This window comes from Cyphellophora europaea (assembly GCF_000365145.1).
Source record: "Cyphellophora europaea CBS 101466 unplaced genomic scaffold supercont1.9, whole genome shotgun sequence".
Classification (NCBI taxonomy): domain Eukaryota; kingdom Fungi; phylum Ascomycota; class Eurotiomycetes; order Chaetothyriales; family Cyphellophoraceae; genus Cyphellophora; species Cyphellophora europaea.
In genome coordinates, this window is record NW_008481815.1 from 1,031,100 (window position 1) to 1,055,033 (window position 23,934).

Consider the following 23,934-nt stretch of genomic DNA (forward strand, 5'->3'; position numbering starts at 1 on the left):
ACATCACTCGGCAATAGGTGAGTTGATCGGCAGGTCCGATCACGTCTTATAAAAGAGCCTGCCACCGAGCGTGAGCGTACCAGGCGATACTATCAACGAGCCGAGTCAACATGGACGCCCCTAGCCCTTTCAAGATCTCAGTTCCAGATGCCAAAATCGACCGTCTGAAGCAAAAGCTGGCACTCACCGACTATCCCACCGAGGCTGACGATGCAGACTCATGGTCACGGGGGCCGCCCTTGAAAGACATCAAGCGGCTTGCAGCCCGCTGGGCTGATGGCTACGACTGGCGGGAAGCCGAAAGGCATCTCAATTCGTTCCCTCAATTCACCACCAAGATCCCTCTTGATGACTTCGGCACCTTCAATGTCCACTTCATTCACCAGCGCAGCCCCGTAAAGAATGCCATACCTCTCCTCTTCGTGCATGGCTGGCCCGGCAGCTTCATCGAGGTCACCAAGATCCTCCCTCTCCTGACCCAGGGCGGCAAGGACCATCCAGCTTTCCATGTCGTCGCACCCTCCTTGATCAACTTCGGCTTCTCCGACCAATGCACCAAGCCCGGCTTCAACGTAAACCACCACGCCGAAACCTGCAAGAAACTCATGCACCAGCTCGGCTACCCCAACTTCGTAACCCAAGGCGGCGATCTAGGTTACTTCACCACTCACGTCATGGCCCGTGCGTACCCTCAGCACGTCAAAGCCTGGCACGTCAACCTCGCCATCCCGGAGAAGCCCACGGCCGAATCCCACCCCGACCTCCACGCCCAGGTCGAAGCCCACACCCTCACGGCCCGCGAGAAAGCCGACATGGCACTGACGGCGCACACAGGCAAGAATCTAATGGGCTACTACCGCATCCAAGAGAGCAAGCCCGCCCTCATCAGCATCTCGCACACCGACTCGCCCGTCGGCCTCCTCTCCTGGATCTACGACGTGCTGCACTGCTGGTCCGACCACAGAACTCACGCCTGGAGCGACGACGAGATCCTCACCTGGGTCAGCATCTACGCCTTCAGCGTCGGCGGCATCGCCGCCAGCGTGCGCATCTACTATGAGGCGCGCTACATGGAAGGCACGGTCGCGGCGCAGCGCGGGCCCGTGGAGCCGCCGTTCGGCATTGCGCATTTCCCCGTTGAGTTGAGCGCTTTCCCACGGCTGTGGTATAATACGATGGGGAAGATGGTGCATCAGCGTGAGTATGACAAGGGCGGGCACTTTGCGGCGTGGGAGCAGCCTGAGACGCTCGTGGATGACATTCGCATCATGTTTGGCAAGGGTGGTGGGGCTGAGGGGGTGGTGGAGGGGGCGACTGGGTATGAAGACAATGGTGCTGCGTGAGTTAGTTCCCGGTCTGCATGTTGGTGCTGTTCCTGACCGTGATGTTAGGAAGTTGTGACGATCTTCTCATTGAGGGTCTCATTGATCTGGTCAACGCTACAGAAGCGGCATCCCGCGCCGGTGATACCTATCGTTGGGTGTAGAACACATAGCTTCCGATGACCTATACTAAGGGTCGACAGATTTAGCGAGCAGACTCCCCGACCCCACAAGAGAGGCATTCTGGGTGGCATCCGCTATGGATATAGGGAGCCTGCCCGTCAATCTCGTCGACTCCTGGTGATACAGCACACGTCTCAGAGCTTCTCATCCTTGTCGTGCACAATGACCCGTATCCCTTTACTATCCAACTTCACGCCCGCAGTAAACAGGTCCCGCGTCGGCGTCGCATCACTGTCATCAGTCTGGTACATTTCCAGGGTGTAGCGCTGCACCACCGCCGCAAGCGTCATATACAGCTGCGCGTACGCCAAGTGCATGCCAATGCAGTTCCTGCTTCCTTTGCCAAACGCGACAATGTACTTGTCCAAGCGTGACGTGGTCTTGCCTTCGGCCAACTGATCGAGCCAGCGCTCCGGATCGAATTTGCGCGGCTCTGGGAAGATGGTGTCGTCGATGAGGACGAGATGTGGAGTCATGGCTATGGGTGTGCCGGCGGGGATGAGCCATTCCTTGTACTGGATGGGCTTGTCGTAGATTCGAGGCAAACGAGAGAGCATGCCGCCCGCCATGCGCAGTCCTTCTTTGATAACGGCTGTGGTGTACGGAAGCTTCTCGAGGGCCGTCCATGGTGCGACAGGGTCGCCTGGGGTGATGTCAACGGCAGCTAACTCCTCGCGCATGCGTTTTAGAGCCGAGGGCGTCTTCATAAGATGGTAAGTTGTGATGGTAATTGCCCATGCAGTAGTTTCAGAACCGGCGGTCGCAATGAGCACACCTTCGTCGATCAAGCGCTGATCACTAAGCTCGTGCTCAGGGAGGTCGGTGGAGAGGATCTGGGCGAAGATGGTATCCTTCCGTCGCTTCTCGGATTTGATCATACTCATTGTCTCTGGGTCGGACTTGATCTTCTTGACTTGTATGCCAACGCGTTGCATCCATGATTTCATGAAGCCGACGGGGGGAACCAGCTTGAGTGCCACGGCAAGAGGCATTGAGCGTACAATTTTGCCAATAAGTGGGAAGGAGCGAACAATGGCAGCGGAGGCGCGTCCACCAGTATTGACCAGCTTCCATTTCATGGCCCATTCGGGATTGTGGATGTAGTCGTAAGTCCAGCCATACGAACATTGGGTGAGAACATCTGTAGTGACTGCCAAGTAGATCGACTCCAGATCCAGGACTTCACGACTACCGACGATCTTGTCGAGCCGAGAGCACATGATAGCCAGCTTTTCCTGGATGATGGGAATGTTGCCAACAATTGAGGCCTTGCTGAAGAAAGGATTCAGGGCACCTCTCCGTTTTCGATGCACCTCGTGCTCAACGGTCATACCGCCGGCTGTGGGCACAGCAAAGCCGCGAGTCCACCATGCCCATTTATCGAGTTTGAGTGTGTAAAGGTCATCGAAGAAGTCAGGATCGTGGATGTGCACATCATCTGGGTTGGTTCTTATGACAGGACCATACTTCTCGTGCATCTCCTTGATCTTCCAGATATATTGGTGACCTTTGAAGACATCGTAAAAGGTCTCATGCCAGTAAGTGGCCTTAGCAAGGTTTGAGCCTGGAAATTTGGCTAGTGGGTGGAAGTAAACGCGGTAGATTGCGAGACAAAGATCATGGAAGATCTTGGCTGCGATGAGATACAACACAAACATCGGCCATGAATCCGCCATTCCGAGCGTGAGATCTTCCGGTGACATGCTTGGTCGACAGATTTCAGTGGACGAGATATCTCAAGAGGCTTTGCGACATGCAACACCAGCGTATCTGCTTTATGCGGTCGACAAAAGCGTACCAGTGGTTGCCACGGCTGTCGGTGAATGGCTCTCCGAGCTGACTCCGCCCGGCCCCCTGTATGGCCCCCGAGGCCCCTTTAAGCCCTTTCTGGCAGTATCGCTGCCCGAATCATTCTGGCGTGAGTGCCATACAATCAGAACAGCTTCTGTTAGGGGCCTGGGTGATGTGTAGGGTATTCTTTGGCATGGGGATGGCCCATGATTGACGGTAAGAGTGCGAAGTGGTGGTGGAATTTAGGTTCGAGACTGGAGGATCGCGCTTGCAGCGTCCTGATGGTGACGCTGCCGCCCAACAGCGACTGATTTCGCCAATCTCATCTCCGGCAAAGCGACAAGCGACCATGTCTATTGGACAACCTGACACGTTCCTGAGCATTGCACTCATCATGCCAGACAGCGCTAATAATAATCCTGGGTACGGAGTCCGGGAGGGGGTGAAACCAGAGGGGTGTTTCGGTTGCTATGCCAACCAGGTACCCTTCTCACCTGCGTCACTGTGTTGACAGGGATTCTTTCTCGCCAATGACTGTACAATGCTAAGCGAGCAACTCCCTCAGCATTCCTCCTCTCCACCTGCTCATCGTCGCAGCTTGGACACTTTTCGTCATTCTTGAGCACGAGCTACAGGAGTGTCCTGTCTTTACAGAATGGGTGGTAGCAATGCCCCCTTCCTTTACGACCGACCCCAAAGCTGGAACTTCGGTGCTCCCACCAGTCGAGGCTTCAATCCCAAAGCCGCGACCGAGGCATCATGGACACCGAGAGCCAACAAGCCTAAGTCGAATGGTCCCTTGGTAGACTTCAACAAGCACCCCGATTCCTATCTCGTCGTACCCTACGGCAATCTGACCACCCAACCGATGCATCCCAACACCAAGAAGAGAGTTGTAAGAGCTAGGACTGGTCTGCTTGTCTTGCGATGGCTTGCCCTGCTGGGGGCCATGGGCCTGCTGTTCTGTGTCATCTCAATCAATAAGACCACCACAACAGTGGCGTGGATCATCCGCTGCGCGCCCGCGGTCGCACTCTGCCAGCTCTTCTACGCCGTCTACCATCTTGGCCGATCGGTCACTAGCCGCACCCCTGGATCGAGTGCTAGCTACATGGTCTTTTCCGGCTTGATCGATCTTGGTCTCATTCCCTTCTTCGCCTTTTCTGCCTACATGTCTTACCTGGATCACGCTCACAACATGTACGAATGGAGTACCTTGTTCAACGACACCGAGGTCTCCTACAAGATCATTTTCGCTTTCTTCATCCTGAGCACGACTGAGTGCGGTCTGCTAGCGCTATGTCTGCTGTTCGACGTCTATCTAGCGGTCACGTTCCGCAAGATCGCGAAAATGCCTCCTGACATGAACCCATTGGAAGACAATTTGACCAGTCGATTCGGTCACAAGCGCAACAAGTCTTCCATGAACATTACAGAGAAACATATGAGCGCGTCTACTCTCGTCACCAACCGCGACTCGGGCATGGGTAAGAGAGTTCCATTCATACATACCCGCACCGATTCTGCCGACAGCGTCACTCTCTATGGCAACGAATATGCTCGCAACTCAAGAGTCGAAATGCGTAAAGGCTTTGAGGAAGTCACCAAAGATCCCTACAGAGTTTCCACCGCATCAGTACCAGGGTCGCCCTTACGTCCTGGCTCAGCACATAGCCCGGCTCCTAACACCCGCGCTGCTGGCGCTGGGCTGGATCATCGCCCAGCACGTTCCTCAATCTTCAATGCGTCTCCGCAGCGTTCTCCCAACCGCTCTCCAGCTCGACCATCGTCATGGCTTTCGTATATTGACTATGAAGGCATGCCCACTGATCTCAGCGACACTGCAAACCAGCAACTTGATGAGCAAGTTCGTCCCATCTCGCCGGTTTCGACCAGCCCATCGCACGGACCGCTCGGGCACTCCTGGAGCAACCGGCCCTCAACAGATGTCAACAGATTCAGCGATGCCAATGGTGACATGCCTCATGTAGCCGCACTTATGGCTCCTACACTGCATGCTACACCTAAACGGAGTCGTGAACCTCTTGGCATGCATCCGCCCTCTCCTGCCGGGCCAGAGTACGACTTAAACGATGAGAACTACTACACCGCACAACAGGGCACGCACGATCCGATGTCGAGCCCTGTTCGACCCATCCTCTCGTCCACCAACGGTAACAGCCGTCCATCATCCTTCATTGGTAGTGGCACCAAATCCCGCTTTTACGGAGACCTTCGTGCAAGCATCAACGGCAGGGGAGTGGATCAGACCAAGGATGCAGATGCGAATGTTGTCGAGATCTATCCTGACAGTGATGACGATAGACTGGCTGACAACGGCAACGGCATTGATCGGTCCCGGACCATGAAGAGCATGCAAAGTGCAAGTGACTACAGTGGCAACATTGAAGTTTATGAGAGTGATAGTGAGGGTGAACGACCTCCGCGGCCAGCATATCGCTACAGCCAGAAGAGTCCCTACAAGACAAGATCTTCCCTGCAGACACCTAGCAACAACGACCACTACTCTCCAACGCCGCCTCCTCCGATGTCGCCTTCAAAGACTCAGAGTCAAGGTCTGCCAACTCAGTTTAACAGCCCTCGTCAGACTTCAAACTCAACGGGATTGGATCTGCACAGCGGCTATGCTGGTCTTGGACCCGAATTCGGAAGGGGTATGGCGAGAAGACGCGACGTGAGCGGCAAAGTGGCTGAAGAGGGACGAGGTGGTAACTATCAAACGGAGATCATGGATGGACAGGCAGCCATTGTCGAGGAGACCACGCCCCAGAAGACATTTCAGAGTGCCGGATGGGCGCGCTTCAAAGGCTTGTGAGATCTGGCTGACCAGGATTTGACACGACAAAGGAGTTTTGGGACGACCACATATGTTCTGACTGTCTGATGAAGACAAGAAGGGATGTCTTGGTTGTGATGGCTGGCGTTCTTGGGGAATCAAAATCGAGACCATGGACACATTTGCCTCGACATTGTATGTAGTGAAATAAACAGAATCTTGGCCCAGGAATCCTCTGCGAGTTCCTCTACGACCTCAGTATCCCGTCTTCTAGCCGTCATGCACATCCAGACCCTATACTCTCTAATCTCAGGCAGTGAAAGCTCGGCATTCCCCGGGGCATTCGGCCTCGAGCAAGGCTGAAGTTGCAAGGCTGGAAGCTTTCATCTCAGAAGGCTCGATAAATGAGTCAACGACTGACTGACTGTCGTGCGGACCAGACACATCTTGCAAGATGTGCGGACGGTGATCATGTGCATTCCACCACGCTACTACAATGCTTCTCGTGCAGCCCTGTGCCAGGCAGCTGCTCCGTGTTAAGGGACACTACGTCGCCGGAGCTCGTCGCGCCCGTCACGATGCGGCCGCTGCAAACGGACGGGGCCCGCGTATCGCAATCGTAGGCTCTGGGCCGGCAGGCTTCTACACGGCACAGAAGGCCATGAGAGAGCTCCCAGACACGAGGGTAGACATGTACGAGCAACTACCGGTGCCATTCGGTCTGGTCAGGTATGGAGTTGCTCCAGATCATCCTGAGGTGAAGGTGCGCGGACAGCGATTCGTACTGCAACTTGTCTGACGCAACCACAGAATTGCCAGGACACATTTGAAGACCTTGCCGCGTCGCCCAACTATACCTTCATTGGTAATGTCAGCCTTGGACAGGATCTGCCTCTTCCTCTGCTCGCGAAACACTACGATGCGATTGTCTTTTCATATGGCGCATCTAAAGACCGTAAGATCGGCTTAGAAGGCGAGGAGAGACCGCACATCTACTCGGCAAGAGCCTTTGTGGGGTGGTATAATGGCCTGCCAGAGTATCGCGATCTCAATCCCGATCTCCAGTCCGGAGAAAGTGCCGTTGTCGTGGGACAGGGAAACGTTGCCCTCGATGTCGCTCGTGCGTTGCTCACTCATATCGACACGCTGAAGAAGACCGACATGACGGAATATGCCATACAGGCCCTCTCCGAGAGCAAGATCAAGCATGTCCGCGTGGTGGGCCGTCGAGGCCCACTCCAAGCCGCGTTCACCATCAAGGAAGTGCGTGAGCTGCTACAACTTCCGGATGTGAACTTTACGCCGATTCCGGAGGATCTCTTCCCTCCAGATCTGAAGAAGTTGGAGCGGCCAAGGCGCCGTATCATGGAGCTGCTCAAGAAAGGCTCGCCGTTCAAGCCCGATGCCCCAAAGTCCTGGGCCTTGGACTTCTGTCTTGCACCCAGGGCGTTAAACTATTCGTCTACCAACCCATCTGTGCTTGAGAGCATCACCTTTCAGCACACGCAGCTCGCGGAGCCCGCAAATCCCAGCTCCGCAGTCACGCCCACGGACTCCACGACCGAGCTCGAAACCTCCACTCTCTTCCGCAGCATCGGCTACGCCGCCACGCCGATCCCAGGTATGGAAGCCATCGGCGTCACATTCGACACCCGCAAAGGCACCATCCAGCACGACGGGTTCGGGCGCGCCACGCCCATCGGCACCGAAGAGCAGCTGACGACCCCTTCGTCCAATGCTTCAGTCTACTGCGCCGGCTGGGTTAAACGCGGCCCCACCGGCGTCATCGCTTCCACCATGACCGACGCCTTCCAGACGGCGGAAGCGATCGTCGAGGACTGGAGGCGCAGCTCGACCGGACAGCTGCCGGAGCGAGCTGGCTGGCAAGGCGTCAAGGCCGATGCGGAACGATCTGGCCTCAAGCTCAAACCCGTGCACTGGGAGCAGTGGCAGAAGATCGACCAGGCGGAGAAGCGGGATGGCTCGCAGCAGGGAAAACCGAGGGAGAAGATGGGGACCGTGCAGAAGATGCTGGAGGCGGCGGAGGCGTGATAGGTGCGCCCTCAAAGAGTCTTTGTGAAGAAGCAAATTGTGCTGATATATTGTGCAATAGACTGTTACATTAAACGGCATAGCCCGCTCTCGCGGAAATCAATCCAAGGCGTCGTGTGCGTGTTCACCTACCTCGTCTACACTCCATCAAGCTCTACTCGATCCCCAACAATCTACACACCTCTTACACCCACTAATGCTCCTCCTCTTCCGCCCGAACCCCCTCCATCTCAACATCATAATCCCCCGGCCTCGCCCCACGCAGCATATTCCAATCCACATTCTCGAACCTTACGCCCACCCAACTCCGCACCTGCCTCTCCATCCACCGACGAAACGGCGGCACCACTTCCTGCTGCACCTCCCGCTTCCGCCGCGGTCGACATCCACCAGCAGCCACATCCCTCCCCTCCTTCACCCTCACCGTCGTGTCATCCGCCCACTCCCAGAACGCCTCCTGAAACAAGCCCGCCACGAAGCGAAACGGCACGATGCGCAGCGTCTCCCAGCGATCGCCGCTCTGCGCCTTTGGGCACGCCAACTCCCCGCTGCTCTCATCGACCTCCAAGTCACAATCACCCGCATCGACGCTATCATCGACGAGTCGAGCCAAAGGCACCACCCCCTCCCAAACCCCACAGCGGACCATCTGCTCCCTCCCATCCGGCCACGTCCGAACTCCGACGCCCAGCGAGAACACGTCGCTCCAGTCCCTATCCGCCCCACCGGCGCTTGCCGCGCGCTGGCCCAGGACCTCGACGCAATTCCCGCCAAAAACACTCGCCTCCCACGCGTGGCCCAGCTCAGCGCGGCGATGGGATCCGACGAAAGGCTCGTATTCCTCTTCCTCTTTCCGGCCTTCTGCTGGGTGACCGTCAGTAGTGGCAGTAGCAGCAGCAGCAGCAGCAGCAGGGGCGGGCCACCGACACATCCACGCCGCGTGGGCGACCTCGTGCACGAGCGTGACGGCCAGGAAGAAAAGCGCGTACTGCCGCGCGTGGAAGGGGGGTGTGGGGGCGTGGGAGTGGCGGTGCAGGAGGCGTAGGAAGAGGGGCGAGAGGGCGATGCGCGCGTTGGTGCCGCGGAAGCCTAGGCTGCGGACCAGGGCGGTTTGCGGGTGGTAGCTGTCGAGGACGGGCAAGTGGTGTGGGCTCCAGGCGTGGGGGTGGGCGATGTCGGCCGGAGAGGGGGCGGCGGGGTCGATGAAGGTGGTGGTGGACTGGGCTGGGGGTGGCGTGGTGCGGGCTGTGAGGAGGGGTTTGTGGCGCTGTCTGCGGGCTGTGAGCGTTGCGGTCGGGTTGCTAGAGGGGACACGCGTGGTGTAGGCCCAGGTCGTGGCCGCATGGGTGTCGGCGCCCGTGGCGAAAGCGATGGCGATATGCGGCGCCAGCGCCGCGAGCGCGTCCGTTGTCACCGTCTTCTGCTGCTGCGTCAGTCCGTACGTGTCCTCCGGCGCCTCCGCCAGATGCAGCACGTCCACGCCGTAGAACTCACTTTCCCGCTCCAGCAGCGCGGGCTCTTGGAAGAGGATCTTGTGGAAGAACGCCAGTGTGTGCTGGTTGCTCAGGAAGCGGGTCGCCAGCTGCGCCGCGCGCCACAGGTCCGGAAACGCCCGGCTGTTGTGCCAGCTGTTGCAGCCGTCGTGGGCCGGGCGCAGCAGTTGGCGGAACAGCGGATGCACGCCTACCACGTTGAGGTTGCGGTGGTTCGTGGAGGCAGGGTTGTCGTTGCCGAAGCCGATGGCGGCGATCCAGTCGCGTTCGGGCTCGGGGGGAAGCACGATGGAGGCGAATTCAAGGGCGGTTAGGGGGAGTCGGGAGAGGTCGGGGTCGGTGTGGTAGGTGGTCACGAAGGGGTTGGCGCGTTGGGCTTGGTCACGATCAGCTGTGGGATAGATGTCTGGATAGGAGGAAAGATGCTGGAGGGATGGGTCGGAGGGAGCGCGCTCGGAATGCAGACAGCGTCGTTTAGGTGGTGGAGGAAGGAGGTAGCGTTGGTTGCCTCGCTTCCCGAGCGTGTGCCCTGTGTACTGTAGGATACGCGTTTTGATCAGTCGCTGACAGGGTTTGCCTTGCTGATGTGTCTCTTTGGGAGTATATGGCGGTGCAGAGGAGCGTCGAAACCTACCGGTGTCTGGTCCTGCGTTCAGGGACAAGCTGTTATTGTTCAGCGTGGCAGTATAGTTGTGAGGACATGTTCGCGGCGAGACCGGCTCATCGCAGTTGTTGATGTTGCTCTGTGGGCGATTCGAAGGATCCATGCTTCGTTAAGTTTTGCTGCTGGCAAGGGTGATCCACTGCCTGAGTGGTATGGTTAGCAAAGCATTGGTGTATGAGCACGCGTTCGCAAGGACTTGATGCTGGTGACTCGTCCCATTGACGAGGAGCACAGACGTATTTTTAGATTCTTTGTCTGGGGACAAGTCATTGCATTGTGAAGCTGTTGACGATAATGATTCGACACCTCCAACAGACGAGGCATGGTGGCCCGCACAAAGCCCAGCAGACAAAGGTGAGTAGCTATCGTGAGGCTGCTTCGCCGAAGAACAGCAGCATCATGAGGAACATCGACATATGGTTGTCTGATCATAGTCCGGTGCTTTCCGGTGACTTCGCTCGGATACTGTCATCCGATCGAGGTTCAATGATGGAACTCGAACTTAGGCTGCTCGCCCTTTTCTTCGCTCTTGCCTTCCTTACCCTTGTAGAGCATCTCCCTGACCATCCCCCCGATGGCTAAACTGCTCGTCAGGCCCGGACTCTCAATGCCCAATAAATTAATGAACCCTTTGTACCCCTCCTCCTCCTTGATATAGAAATCGGCAAACGTCGGTCCTGCGGTACCGCTCGTCTTACCGAGCTTTGGACGTATGCCACAGTAGTCCAGATCGACGGCATTGCGGTCGACGGTGGGTAGGTAAGACTCAATCATGTCGAGAGCATCCTTGAGTCTTGCAGGATTGGGCTTGAGATCAGTAGGGTCGTCAACCCATTCTACGTCGGGGCCGAAGCGGACGCGGCCGTTCATGTCAAGTGTTAGGTGAGTGCCTAGCCCACCCAGACCGGGGACTGGGGCTGGATAGAGCAGCGTCTTGGGCTTGGGGTGGCTGGAGGCGTAGCTGAAGTAGGAACCTTTCGCGTAGAATGGTTTGCGGTGACGTTCGGGCGGCAGTATCATATTACTGACGCTGATAGCACCCAAGCCGGCGCTGTTAATGAGGGTCTCGGCTTCGATGACATCCTCCCCAGCTTGTCCACTGTTGGCCTTGGAGTATATTCTATAGCCGCCGTGGCCGTTGTCGATAGGCTCTATCCGTGTGACCGAGGTGTGAAAGACGCCTAAGCCGCCAAGTTCTTGAAAGTCGCCTTCGAGGTAGGCCATAAAGCTGTGGCTGTCAACGATACCGGTGCTCTCACTCTCTAGCACGCCGGCGTCGGCGCGGACGTCAGGTTCGCGTTCGTGGATCTCTTCTCGAGATAGAAATCGAGTTGGCACATCCAGAGAAGTGGCAAACTTATGTACCTTTTCCAGCTCACCCATTTGCTGCTCGTCTTGAGCAACTATCCACTTCTTGGTGTTGCGGTAAGGGATTTTCTGTTTCTCACAGAGATCGTATATCATATGCCTACCTTTGATGCAAAGGTCTGTTTTCAAGGTGTTATATCCATAGTAAAGGCCGGCATGAATGACCTGTCGTCAGATCAGCATCAACGCATCTTTCTTCCACTACTGGTCCTCACTTCTGAGTTCCTGCTGCTAGTTTCCTGGCCAACACTGCCGTGTCTTTCGATCAAGAGCGTTGATGTGCCCTCCCGTGCAGCTAGCTCGCGAGCGATAGCAAGTCCCACCGCACCACCCCCAATGACCTGTGAGTCTCAGCATCTTCTGGTTTAGGGAAGGGTACGTGCGGTGTTCTTACGACATGTGTGAAGTCCGCATCTAGCCTTGATGAGGTAGAGAATGCCCGTGAGGTCACCAGTTGGGATGCAACTGGTCGTCCCACACGGATGAGTGACCAAGGCATGCTTCAGCCAATGTCCCAGTATCTGTATTAAGACTGGCAGTAGCGCGGACGGACGGGCTGGTCTGGTCCAATGCAAGTGCGCCTCCCAGCTACCAATATAAATAATGATGTTCAGCTATACAGGCATCATAAGGCGCCGGTCAACACAGAAGCTGTTCCGATTCTCGCCGCTCTGGCACAAGCATTTAGAACCAGTCGATCTTTGGGTCATGTATCAAAAAGGCGATAGTGGCTGCAGCTGCACATTTCAAAAAAACCGCTCACAAACGAAAGAGAATGCTGTATGGTCAAGAACCGATGACTGTACTGGGCATTGGGAGCGGGTGGATTGACGAGCGCCCGGGGTCAGGATTGACTATCTTCGATGCCAAGGCGGCGGTCGGCCGTAACGCCAACATGGTTAATTGCCTCAATACAGCCATCGTCAGTCCCACGGCGCAGAACAAAATCAGTAAGACTTGTACACGGCCATATGCCGGAGCGAGCGTTGTATGGATGCTTTCTATGTCATACCGTTACTATCGCGGTGATCGGTCTAATGATATCAAGACCAGTTATCGATTAAAAGCAGACACGGCCCTGTTGGTCTTCCCGCGTCCGCCATACCCATTCATTTGCTCCAAAATATGTACAGGCCACACTGGGGAAGCCATGAGTCACGAGACGATGGTCTATCGCTTCATGTCGAAGTCGCTGAAACGCAGAAGTGTCAAAATCAAGGTGAGTCAAAGGACGTTGCTCAAGGAGCAGGCCGATCGACGAAGGTGGCGTGAAAATGATCCTGGCATGCAGTTAGTATTACTCTCATGCAGTGCATCATAGTATAGCATACCTTGGGGAAGATGGTGGCAAACACCTGAATCTCCTCGCTCTTCTCGGTAGGGAAGTGCTCCCAGTCGAGGAACATGCTAGCCTTGCCGATCATACCCTGCAGGTTGAGTGTTGCGTACTGCTGCCCTAAGCAATGATGTGGTCCTGTTCCGAAAACTAGCCAGTTCTTGGTCTGTTTCTCAGCGTCGCCCGTGATCCATCTTTCAGGATCGTATGTTTCAGGGTCCGGGTACGCCTCGGGGTCGTGAGTTGCAGGCCAGACGGAGGGAATGACCATGGTGCCTTTCTTGACAGTGTAGCCAGGCGTGACTTGGAAGTCCTTCTTGGCCAGGTAAGGAACCATGATGACTGGTGGGCGGTAACGAAGAGCTTCCTTGACCACAGCGCGGGTAATGGGCTGGTTCTCGAGCAGCTCTAGCGAAAGCTTCTGGTTCCGGTCACCATTACGGGTGCGGAGGTTCTCCTCACGAACCTTCTCGAGCCATTCCGGGCGGTCGGCCATCAGCTGGAAGAGCCAGGTGCAGGCAGCGCTGGTAGCATCTTGAGACGCAAAGAGGAAGGTGAAGACAGTCATGGAGATCTCCAAGTCGGAGAACTCGCGGAGCACCTGAGTTGGCTTCTCGGTGTCCTCGACCTTCTCACCACGGGCAAGCTTGGCACGGTACTCGGCTGACTCTTGCATCTGCCGAACCCATCTATCCATGATGCAGTTCGGTTCACCGCCAGCAGCCATGCGAACCTTGGACTTGGCCGCGCTTCTCATGAACTCTTCGATGATCCAATCGGCGGCCTTCTTGCCATACCAAGTCTTGGTGAAGGGAATGATGATGGGGAAGTTGACCAGCTCCAGCGCCTCGGTGACAAGATAGAATTCGTCGGTAATTTTCTTGACGGCGCTCTCCGAGATGTAGTGACCAGCAAATGCTCTGCAGGAAAGAGCGCACTGCAACTCGCGGAAGATGGGCATAAAGGGCATCTGCTTGCCACCGTTTTCCTTGGTCTGTCGCACAAAGGTCTTGAAGTACTTGTCGTACATCTCCTCGTTGCCGGGAAGATAGGTCTCGAGGGCCTGGCGAGTGAACAGGCCATTGAGGCCCTTGCGATAGTCGACGTGTGGCTTACCGTCAAGGAAGACCCAGTTGTCGGGACGGAGCAATTTGTGGGCGACATCAACCACGCAGGGCTTCACAAACATAGGTGAGTTGAAGATCTTGCGGGACATGTCGCGAGTCCCAGCCAACACGACGAATCTGGAAAGTCTTAGCAGTGATCGCGAGTCGCAGAGGGACCAAACATACTTGTGGAAGACGGAAACGCAGCTAAGCTCGCCACTCAGCCATTTGGCCTTGTATTTCTCAAAGTCGGGGAAGACGGACTCGAGGAAGGGTCCCATAAAGGGGATCTTCCACGCCGGACCGATAATGCCATGCTTCTGCCATTTGTAGCTGACTATGGAATACTGTCAGCATTGCCGGGTCCCAGTTCTTGGAGTATAGAGACTGCTCTTACGCTGATCATAGGTGATGGCGAGCAGCAGGAGGGTCAGGGCCGCCGTCCAGACATTCAGCTGCTGGATGTACCTAGATACGATGCCCGAGGCGAAGGATGAGGTGGCGGCCAGGGTGATTTGAGCGTCCGCGAGCGGCGACTGAAAGGCCGTCGCGGAGTTATTCGTCAGGCTTTCCATGTTGTGAAAGCCCAAAGGACCGCAGCCAAGTGATGGAGGACGGGGGTTCGCGGTCGAATCAAACGGGGAGGGTGCCTGGGGGCGAGATAGCTAAAACAGCTAGCCAGGCCAGTCGCGTTGATGCTCGGTCTTAGGGTAGTAGAGCACACAAGCACACAAGCACACAAGCACACCACGGGCGAGGAAAGAGGTGGTAAAGACTGATAAGATGACCTTCGAAAAAGAGTACACCGCTCTCTTGGCTGCAAAAGGATCTGCCCGCGCACAGATTGCTGGATCGGAGGACCGAATGCGCGAGTGCGCTCAACACAATAAAATTACGGCAAGCTGTGCTGACGGTTGTGATTGGTTGACCGGTAGCAGGGACATGGTCGGAATCTCGCGTGCCCGTGCCGTACGATCGCCTTGACTAAGCCGACCACACTATCAGACTACTACTATGTACAGCCCGTCTATATGATCGCAATTAATGGTATTGTTAAAAGAAGAAAGTGGATTTCATTGCTGAGTCTAAGGTGAGGCCAGCGGCCACATCACACCCGTGTCGTCGTTTGCTCTGCGTCCAAAAATCGTCAAACAACCATCACCATCCTTATCCCTGGCCACCAATGCAGATACTTTTTGGGCTTTCTCCTCGCCTTAGACGTCGAACAGCGGCTTCAACTTCACTATCAGTGACCACTCGTCCTTCGTCACCTCGTCCCGATAGAACTGCTTAAGTGTGTCGATGGACTTGCGTGAAATAAGCGAGTATAGCGTGTCCTTGTCTTCGAGCTGTCGGCCATAGAGCGGTTGGTTGGGCCCTTCAATCTTGACGGCAACCGACGGTGAGCCCTTCTTTGCCACCGTGATAGCCTTGTGCTCGCGTTCGATAGATGTCCTGCAAGTTGTTAGTCGCCTTTCCAACACAAAGACAGTCTCACTTACACTCTGCCCAACTTGACGATTTCCTTGACCCCGGTGACGGGATTATGCTTGACCGCAGCAATAGGTGTTCCGTGCCGCAAGTTGCCTTCAATCACATCCACACCAATGACAATCGGGTCCTTCTTGTTGAACACCTGCAGTGGACTCAGTACAGCAGGGAAGACCGCATCCAGTTTCGACTGTTCTTTCTTCTCTTCCAACAGCTTCTTCGAGTGGGCGATGAAGTTGTCGAAAAGGTGGTAGATGATCTCGGCCGTGAAGATCGTGACCCCGTTGTCTTCCGCGTATTTGGCCGCGTCTTTGTCCACGGAAACATCGAAGCACAACATGACCGCATACTCCTTCAGACCCTTCTCCAGCATCGTGCCAGCTCGCATCACGTCCGTCTTGAAGACTGTGCCGAGGCCGATGTTACCTACAGGAATCTTCATCTGCCGCAAGAATTCAAGCAGCGCCTCGAGTGAACCAAGAGTAGATGCATGCACACTGACACCGCGCTGCGCTTTGTCAATCTTGCTGAGAAGCTGTGTGAGATCCGCCATGACCTCGTCTTCCAGCTCTTCTTCGTCATCATCTGGACCGACAACCAGTAGACGCGATCCAGCCACTGCCTTGTCCAGATCGTTGGCCGCAATTTTGACACCCAGAGACGCCTTGGCCTCCTTGTTGTGCACGTACTGTGATTTCAGTCGCAACTCCTTCAGCGGTGCAGGCGTCAACAACGCTCGTACGTTGGTCGCGATGGCTCCATCAAGACCACAAATCACGATACGATCGCCCTCACGTAAGACACCGTTGGATAACACAACATCGATCGTTGTACCGAATCCTTCGATCTTCTTTACCTCTAGTACCGTGCCCTCGGCTTCGGACAAGTACATCAAGCTCGATGTCATGCGCTCTTGTGTCAATGTCACCAAGAGCTTCAACATGTCGGGAATTCCTTCGCCAGTGTGGGCTGACGTCGGCACCAGTGACACGTAGCGAGCCATGTTCTTGTTCTCATAGTAGAGTTCAGCATTGAAGCCTTGCTCGGCAAACGCAACTTTGGTTGCCTCCAATTTGTCCTTGAATTCACTTTTCACGCCACCCTTCTGTGCAGCCAAACTGGCCTGAAAGCCATTGTTGGGTATTGACTGCCAGCCGTACAGACGATCAATCTTGTTGAGAGCGACAATGAACGGCGTTTTGCGATCCCGGAGGAGCTTCATTGACTCGAGTGTCTGAGGCTCGAGTCCGTGCGTGATATCAACGACGAGAATCGCAATGTTGCACAGTGACGATCCTCGTGATCGTAAGTTCGAAAAGGACTCGTGACCGGGTGTATCAATGACCAGCAGGCCAGGTACTTTGAATTGAAACTTGCCGTCTGCGTTGACAGGGGCAATCTTCTGGGACAGCGCGTCCGTGGGGAAGTAAGTCGCGCCGATCTGCTGAGTGATACCACCAGCTTCGCCTTCTTGCACATTCGTCTGACGAATCTTGTCCAGTAGTTTGGTTTTGCCAGTGTCAACGTGTCCGAGAATACAGCAAATGGGAGATCGGAGGTTATCCGCAGACCGCGCAGCGAGCGCCTCTTCGTGGGCCTTTTTTCGCCGTTCCGCTGCTTCGGCTTTCCTCCGGGCCTCTGCTTGTTTCGTTGCTGTGAGTTCCTCGTCTTCCGACGACTCCTCCGATTCTGAAGCCGATTCTTCCTCCTCATCGGCAGTCTTACCACCACGGACAGGAACCGTCTTTTCCGCCGCACCATTAGCACCGTTCGTTGCAGGTGTAACCTTCGAAGTCTCGTCGTCCGAGTCGGCATCCCAGCTGTCTTTGACCTCATCATCTGCGGCTGCAGCTTTCTCCCAATCTTCGGGATCAGAGTCGTCAACCACCTTAGTAGTAGATGCGGCGACTGCAGCTGCGACTGCGGCTTCCTCGGCCTCTCTAGCTTTGCGTTCGCGTTCCGCTGCTGCGGCCTCGGCTTCCATTCGTGCCTTCTCGGCAGCAGCCTCAAGGTCGACATCCTGCTTCTGAGGGCCCTTCTTCTTTTTCCTGTCGAAGGTGGGTTTCTTCTTGTCCTCAGTCTCGGCGGCGAGCCCAGCGACTTTGACTCCACCGCCAGCCTCGAGCATCTGTTGCATACGGAGTTGCTGCTGATGTTGTCTCTTCTTCTCGGCATCGGTAAGTAGCTTACCCTCTTTACGAAGCTGCTCCTTCTTTTCTTTCTCCTTCTCCTTCCTGCGCTGGCGCGCCTCGGCTTTCTTCTGCTCTTCTTCGGCCTCCCTCTGCAGTTTCAACGCCTCAGCGGCCTGTTCCTCCGCAGCCAAGCGAGCCTCTTCCTCTCGCTGCCTTGCTAAAGCCTCTTGTTGCTTCTGAATTGCAGCAAGATGGGCAGGGACCTTTTTCTTCTTGCCGCCCTTCTCCTCGGCAGCTGGGGTTGGCGCCACAACTTCTTGCACCGCCTTCTCGGGCTCTTTCTTGGCCTCGGGAGCCGGGGTGGGCGCCACGGTCTTCTTCTTCGAAGCCTGCTCTTTCTTACGAGCCTTCTCACGTTCCTTTTTCTCGCGCTCTTTCTCCTTTTTTGACTTTATCCCACTACCCTCATTATCGTCGTCGTCGGCTGGCTTCTCGGGCTGTTTTTTACCACCCTTGGCTTTCTTGTTTGCATTGCCGGCAAAGACATCGTCGTCATCGAACGTGGCCTCCTCAGCAGCCTTGCCATTGAGGTCGGCCTCGGGTGCTGCTTCGGTTTGTGCAGGATCTTCGCCTTCCACAAAGTCGTTGTCGATCTTGCCCTTCTTCTTTCTTTTGTCCTTGTTCTTGCGAATAGCAGCTAGAAGACCCCCACCGGCGTCCGCTTCGTCGTTCGCCTCAGCTGTGTCCTGAGCATGGTCGCCATTTTGTGCGGCTGCCTCGGCTGCGGGCTCAATTGACTCGCCAAGATCGTTCTCCCAGTCGTCCACCTGCTTCTTGCCACCCTTCTTTTTAGGAGCCATTGCGCCGCTGATTTAAGGGAAGAAAAGTTGATGTGAGATTTATGTATCGCCCACGGTTCAGCGGAGGCGACATGAAAGAGAAAGGCTTGTCAGTGTTAACGGACGCCGTTCTAGAATTGGAAAGAACAGTTGACTCCAGAACTATGCAGCACCAATTAAGGAGTGCTAGTGCAATATGTGGCCAACGGAGATAATGATGGCAAACAGAGAATCAAATATTTCCGCAGGCAAAGGGTCTTGTGAGTGGGGGGGAATGAATTCAATCAAATGGTTTGGTGGGGCGAAACCTGACGTAGAGAATAGGCGAGGAGTCATCAGCCTCGGGCATGGCTTGGCACCAATTCTCACCAAACAACATACCTACAAGTTGAACATGTAGGATACCACCTAACACCAGGGAAGTCTCTCTATAACATGGGTGACCTGTGAGTAACATCTACATGGTCCCTAACTAGACTACATAGGCCTAAGAATGACAAACACACATGCCCCTCACCTAAAACCTACCCACTGACAGCAACAGTCAACTCGCATTGCGGCAATCCTCAGTCAAACACTTACTCAAGTCATGCCCTGCCAGCCTAGTATTGCATGAGACTTCTGAGCCAAATCATCACAGACCCCACTACATCGGCCTCGTTGACTCTGTGAGTTACTCTTTCGGCCAGCTGCCTCAACACCTGCATGCGTGCCCTCAGCTCATCCGATCTCTTCTGAGCCCTAAAACTGATATCTTCATCCTCTTCCTTCACAGGCGGCTCCAGCAGAGATCGAAGATTGTGTGCTCCAGGCTCAAGCATAGCTGCGAGCAAGTCCCCGTCAATACCCATCGACGCAGGTGGGATAGTACCTTTCCCGTGACTAATCCATTCACTGGCGTCCAGAGTTTGCATGAATGCCTTGTGTTTCCCAATGACCCTCTTGAAAGGATCGCAGAGGCCTTGTAGAAAGTGGCATAGCAGCCACTCGTCTGCTGTCAGCAACAAGAAGGAATATAACGTGCCATCCGTGGCGCTGGCGATGAACGCATCTCTTGCATCCCCGGCACATCGGGTGCGACTCTGTTCAATGCGACTAATATCATGTGGCACATTGATCTCGTACGATCTTTGCAGCGTTGAAGTCATCGTATCTTCGACCACACCAGTGAGAATCGTCCCTCTGTCGGTCATGTCTGCCAGAAGTGTCCGGTGCCTGTCGAGGGGCACCACATTACTGACAATCCTCGCCCGAGTGTCTGACCCATGGGTACTCAGAGTGCTGCCATGTTGCCGTAAGATCAGTAGCGAGTGGCGTTCGGTCGCAACATAGACCAGGGAGCCTTGCACACGTATCTCTTTTGCAGGAGATGGTAGAGCATGTCGGGTGATGGTTGTCCATCGTTTGGTGGATACATCAAGGTCATGCAGGAGAAGCTCGTTGCTGGACGCTATGAGTACTCCCGATAGACCAATCGGGCATAATGCGGTGACGTTCTTGCCAGGTAGTCGCATAACGTTTCGTGGTGTAGCCAGTCCTTTGTTCTGTACGTGCTTGTCGCTCACGGAAACAATGCGACTGCTGATCTTCAAAGCCCCTGACTCTAGTCTATGGCTTGTCTTGAGGGCGACAAGGATCATTTCGAAATGCTGAATCCCATTCGTGGGTGAATAATGTGTTAACGCAGATATTGTCTCCCCAACCTCACCCAAATCCACGGTTTGTTGCGTATCGAACGATAACCTACCCAATGGTCCATCTTCGATGATTGCGAAGGCAAGTCGGGGCACAGAAACTGCACTCGGTCCTGATCGGACCACATCGTTAGGCTGCGTTTTGTCGCTCACTAAGAGTCGTTTTGCGTCTACAGCCACAACAAGCCTTTTGAGGAACTTGGAGTAGATCACTCGTTTTGCCATTCCTGTCGTATCGTTGTGCTTGATTACGGCTTTTGGTTGGCCAACGATGGAAGAAAACGCAATGTCAGACGGTGTGACATGAACGAGAAGGCCCGCTGTGTCTGCGCCACGATGAGACATCAGGCGAGGAACTCGGTTCACCGCGTGGATGAGGTCTTGAGGTAATGATGGCTGTAAATGTTAGCACAAGTCGTCTGACGCCCTTGGACCACTCACATCATCCCGATTCCTGATGAATACCCGATACCAGTCCAGCTCGGCACCAGCCTCGTTGGCTCTGATCGACAATCTCTCCAGGGTCGAATCATACGCAATCAATGCCGTGTCGTAAATACCTCCTTGTCGAGAATATTCGTCAGCAGTCACGGTTACCGTTGTCAAGCCTAGTCGAGACAGGGACACTAAGGTCCAGGTGATTCGGCCTTGCCTATCTTTGTCGTCTGCCAGCACCTCAAGGCACACCAGGAAACCATTCTTAAGGCCACACAGTACAAGTCCAACACGACTTCCAGGTTTAGAAAGCAGGCAGCAACTGCCCGCAGATGACCCTTCGAGAGTCAAGTCCAGGTCGGCCAAGCGCAGGGCAACCATGGGCACAAGGTCGCCTCTTGAATTTAATAACAGCATTTGCAAGTCGCCTTGGTCTGTCGTTACTAGTACGGCGATTGCGCCGGCAAAGTCTGCAATCGCGACTGAAACTGGACGTCCTTGAAGTGTATATGGATCACCAAGCTCACTTATTTCGGCAGACTGGTTGTCCGAGGTTTCGATTTTGCACATACTCAAAGCATATCCATCGTTCGAAGGATGCGCAACGGCAGCAACGGCACAGCTCGCCAAAATAGCGGCGCAAACAGGTGTAGCAGCACCAACGTTTTGGCGTTTTGGACGGAAGTGGCCTCCCAAAGAGATCACGTTGAGGTTTTCCGTGGTGATTTGTATCAGCGCACCATTCTCAATGGTAGCCGCAGCCAATGTCGATGCGTCTAGTTCCACGCCTGGGAGCGCATTATCGTCTACGTATTCCAGCTCTGCAGTGTCCAGACCAAGTGTGATCAGTGAGGTGTGAGTGGGGTGGCTGCTGAGAAGTAGTAAAGTGTGCATGGCTTCGATCTCGAGCGCCCATATGCGCAATATGCTGGTGACATCCGGATGTTCCATCGTCCAGCCTGTCTCTGCCTCCAGGCCATATTGGATTTCTGCTAAGGAGCCCTGGCCTTCATAATTGCCACAACAGGAGTAGATCCTAGGCCGTGGCCGGGCCAATGCATGTGAGCTGGAGCTGTTGGCGGCTGGAAGGAGTAAGAGGTCATTGAACGGAGCGCCATTGACAAGCGTCTGGATGCGCCTTGGTCTTTGGGTGGCGGCAAGGTGATAGACCCCACCCTCGGCCATGGATCCTCCGGCAATGATGATATCGCCTCCATTGATATGAAGCGGTGCAGCTAGGAAACAGAATGCAGTATCCATAGAAAAGCCGAGATTGCCTGGGCTGGAGGCAAACGTCACCTTTACATCTGACTGCACATTGATTTCGTATGTTGCCATGTAGCCATCCTCGCGGACGAGAACAACCTCATCACTTTTCTTCCTGTAACCATAAGTACGCCTAGGTCTGCCCCATTGCGTCCAGAGTTTGGTGCGCCGATGGCCATTGAACGCACCAGGGTCTTGGAACTCATATGCCGTCCTCTTTGCTTCAGAGTGAGTCACTCTATTATACAGGACAAATTCCGTTTCTGTGACGAGAAGAAATGAAGCGCTAGCGGTGCAAGGAATGAGCATCAGGGGTATGCCATCTCTTTTTGGAAGCAGCTGACCACTTGACCGCATCGGCCTCATACGGTGCAAAGGCTGTGTACTGTCCCAGCGATAGAGCAGAATATAGGATCGACCCTGTTTAGCCACAAGGAGAACAAGGATGACTCTGCTGGGCTCGTCTTTCGGACTGTGCAGAAATTCCATACGTACGATAGCGCCGTCCACTTGAATGAATCGTTGTTGTAGCCAAGGTGTAAAGCTTGCGGCATTGGCAGGGGTCCAGTTCGCGACTTCGTTCCGAATCTGATCCAGAGGCCGAAGAGCGCATATGATGAAATGCCCGCTGCTAGGCGCGATGGCTATTGCGCGAGACTCTGGGTCTTTTGCGAGATGGGAACCAAGTTGATCTCCTAGCCCGGTACCGGTCAGGAGTGGCCGTTTCGCGTAAATGAATCGAACAGCACCGTCATATGCCTGGTGGGCGTACACGAAGACTAGCTCACAACGTGTCGTGCTTAACACGAGGATCTGTGGTGGCTCATCATCCCTGATCGCGCGCCCGTCAACGGTAAATTGCTCGTCTTCGACGGTCTGGCGGAGGGTCTGCTCAATCGTTGACACTGTCTCAATCTTTGAAGAGATGACAGTTGCGGATAGGATGGAATCGTTAAGATCAAGCTTGCAGATGGCCTCGGCGAGATGAGGGTCACCTTTGGAGACAAATTCCCTCAGCTGCACTGACGTTTGACCGATAAAGACAAGATCCTCCTTCGACGGGCAGCGTATGCGGGCAGGAAGGATCCATCTCACGCAGGGACTTGTACTGAGGGTGTGTTTCAGAATCCCCTCCATCTGTGGCGACTTCATCTCGAACGGTGGTGGTGGTACGTCCATTGCGGCCAGGTACTTGTTCTAGTAAGCATAGAAGACGTTCAGTAAAGCACAAAGCGTCACAAGAGGCTAGCCTGTAGCAAGCACTGAAGTAGTCAAGGTGGACGGGCGGACGTACATGAAGTCTTGCGAGAAGACATCAGTGACCCATCCTGCCTCGAAGCTCTTCGAGGGGAACAAGGCAACCTTTTCGAGCGACTTGCGTCCTGCCTCATCCAGTAAGTGTTCGAAGGATATCTGTTCTGGCTCAGGTCGGGTAGAAGTCATCAAGCAGGGCTCGACGGAGTCGCTCGCTAATGTTCGGCACAGTTTTACGACCCCTCGACAGTTCCCCCAGTTGGTATCGACCAGGACCTATGATCGAGGCGTGTGGCACGTCTGTCATGCGCGGTGAGCATGAGAACAAAACCAGGGTGGTGGTGAGGATGCATATGCTAACCAGGGTTCGATGCTACTGTTGGTCCTCGCGCGGAGCCCTGCCGCCCAGACGCGCGCGCCGCCAAAACCGCGCCTCTCTGGCATCATCCATCGCCACTGCATCAACTTAACTCTTACTTCCATCCATATGTCTGCGTAAAAGATCAAATATTACAGCTCCAAACGTGCCGGAGTCATCTGAGAGACATGGACGGGCATTGTTGAGAGGTGTGCCGACCCTCCACGTCGCTGCATGCACTCGGCCGTCCTTGACAATCTGATTCCTAGCCTGTGGTACCTGTCACTTCTTGTCCCGCCCGCCAGTCTCGAAACAACCCCAACGTGCAAACCATCAAACGCTGCACGGTGTAA

The 23,934-nt window shown here is 55.0% G+C and overlaps 9 protein-coding genes across 9 annotated transcripts; 3 read left to right on the forward strand and 6 right to left on the reverse strand.

Moving 5' to 3' along the window:
* Positions 1-110: 110 nt before the first annotated feature.
* HMPREF1541_08845 (uncharacterized protein) lies at positions 111-1,343 on the forward strand (the record flags this gene model as incomplete). Its single annotated transcript, XM_008723163.1, has 1 exon — positions 111-1,343. The coding sequence occupies one exon, from the start codon at positions 111-113 to the stop codon at positions 1,341-1,343; it is 1,233 nt and encodes a 410-aa protein (XP_008721385.1).
* A 296-nt stretch (positions 1,344-1,639) lies between these two features.
* HMPREF1541_08846 (uncharacterized protein) lies at positions 1,640-3,208 on the reverse strand (the record flags this gene model as incomplete). The annotated part of the gene is made up of 1 exon (XM_008723164.1): positions 1,640-3,208. One exon carries the CDS (start codon positions 3,206-3,208, stop codon positions 1,640-1,642), a length of 1,569 nt encoding a protein of 522 aa, XP_008721386.1.
* A 743-nt stretch (positions 3,209-3,951) lies between these two features.
* Positions 3,952-6,132, forward strand: HMPREF1541_08847 (uncharacterized protein; the record flags this gene model as incomplete). Its single annotated transcript, XM_008723165.1, has 1 exon — positions 3,952-6,132. One exon carries the CDS (start codon positions 3,952-3,954, stop codon positions 6,130-6,132), a length of 2,181 nt encoding a protein of 726 aa, XP_008721387.1.
* Positions 6,133-6,589: 457 nt separating this feature from the next.
* On the forward strand, positions 6,590-8,145 carry HMPREF1541_08848 (uncharacterized protein; the record flags this gene model as incomplete). Its single annotated transcript, XM_008723166.1, has 2 exons — positions 6,590-6,856; positions 6,904-8,145. 2 exons carry the CDS (start codon positions 6,590-6,592, stop codon positions 8,143-8,145), a joined length of 1,509 nt encoding a protein of 502 aa, XP_008721388.1.
* Positions 8,146-8,338: 193 nt separating this feature from the next.
* HMPREF1541_08849 (uncharacterized protein) lies at positions 8,339-10,405 on the reverse strand (the record flags this gene model as incomplete). The annotated part of the gene is made up of 1 exon (XM_008723167.1): positions 8,339-10,405. One exon carries the CDS (start codon positions 10,403-10,405, stop codon positions 8,339-8,341), a length of 2,067 nt encoding a protein of 688 aa, XP_008721389.1.
* A 380-nt stretch (positions 10,406-10,785) lies between these two features.
* HMPREF1541_08850 (uncharacterized protein) lies at positions 10,786-12,169 on the reverse strand (the record flags this gene model as incomplete). The annotated part of the gene is made up of 3 exons (XM_008723168.1): positions 10,786-11,835; positions 11,886-12,011; positions 12,065-12,169. The coding sequence occupies 3 exons, from the start codon at positions 12,167-12,169 to the stop codon at positions 10,786-10,788; spliced, it is 1,281 nt and encodes a 426-aa protein (XP_008721390.1).
* Positions 12,170-12,908: 739 nt separating this feature from the next.
* HMPREF1541_08851 (uncharacterized protein) lies at positions 12,909-14,687 on the reverse strand (the record flags this gene model as incomplete). Its single annotated transcript, XM_008723169.1, has 4 exons — positions 12,909-12,950; positions 13,002-14,250; positions 14,299-14,449; positions 14,510-14,687. The coding sequence occupies 4 exons, from the start codon at positions 14,685-14,687 to the stop codon at positions 12,909-12,911; spliced, it is 1,620 nt and encodes a 539-aa protein (XP_008721391.1).
* A 639-nt stretch (positions 14,688-15,326) lies between these two features.
* Positions 15,327-18,595, reverse strand: HMPREF1541_08852 (translation initiation factor aIF-2; the record flags this gene model as incomplete). Its single annotated transcript, XM_008723170.1, has 2 exons — positions 15,327-15,567; positions 15,615-18,595. The coding sequence occupies 2 exons, from the start codon at positions 18,593-18,595 to the stop codon at positions 15,327-15,329; spliced, it is 3,222 nt and encodes a 1,073-aa protein (XP_008721392.1).
* A 581-nt stretch (positions 18,596-19,176) lies between these two features.
* HMPREF1541_08853 (uncharacterized protein) lies at positions 19,177-23,148 on the reverse strand (the record flags this gene model as incomplete). Its single annotated transcript, XM_008723171.1, has 2 exons — positions 19,177-20,664; positions 20,710-23,148. The coding sequence occupies 2 exons, from the start codon at positions 23,146-23,148 to the stop codon at positions 19,177-19,179; spliced, it is 3,927 nt and encodes a 1,308-aa protein (XP_008721393.1).
* Between the last annotated feature and the right edge of the window lie 786 nt (positions 23,149-23,934).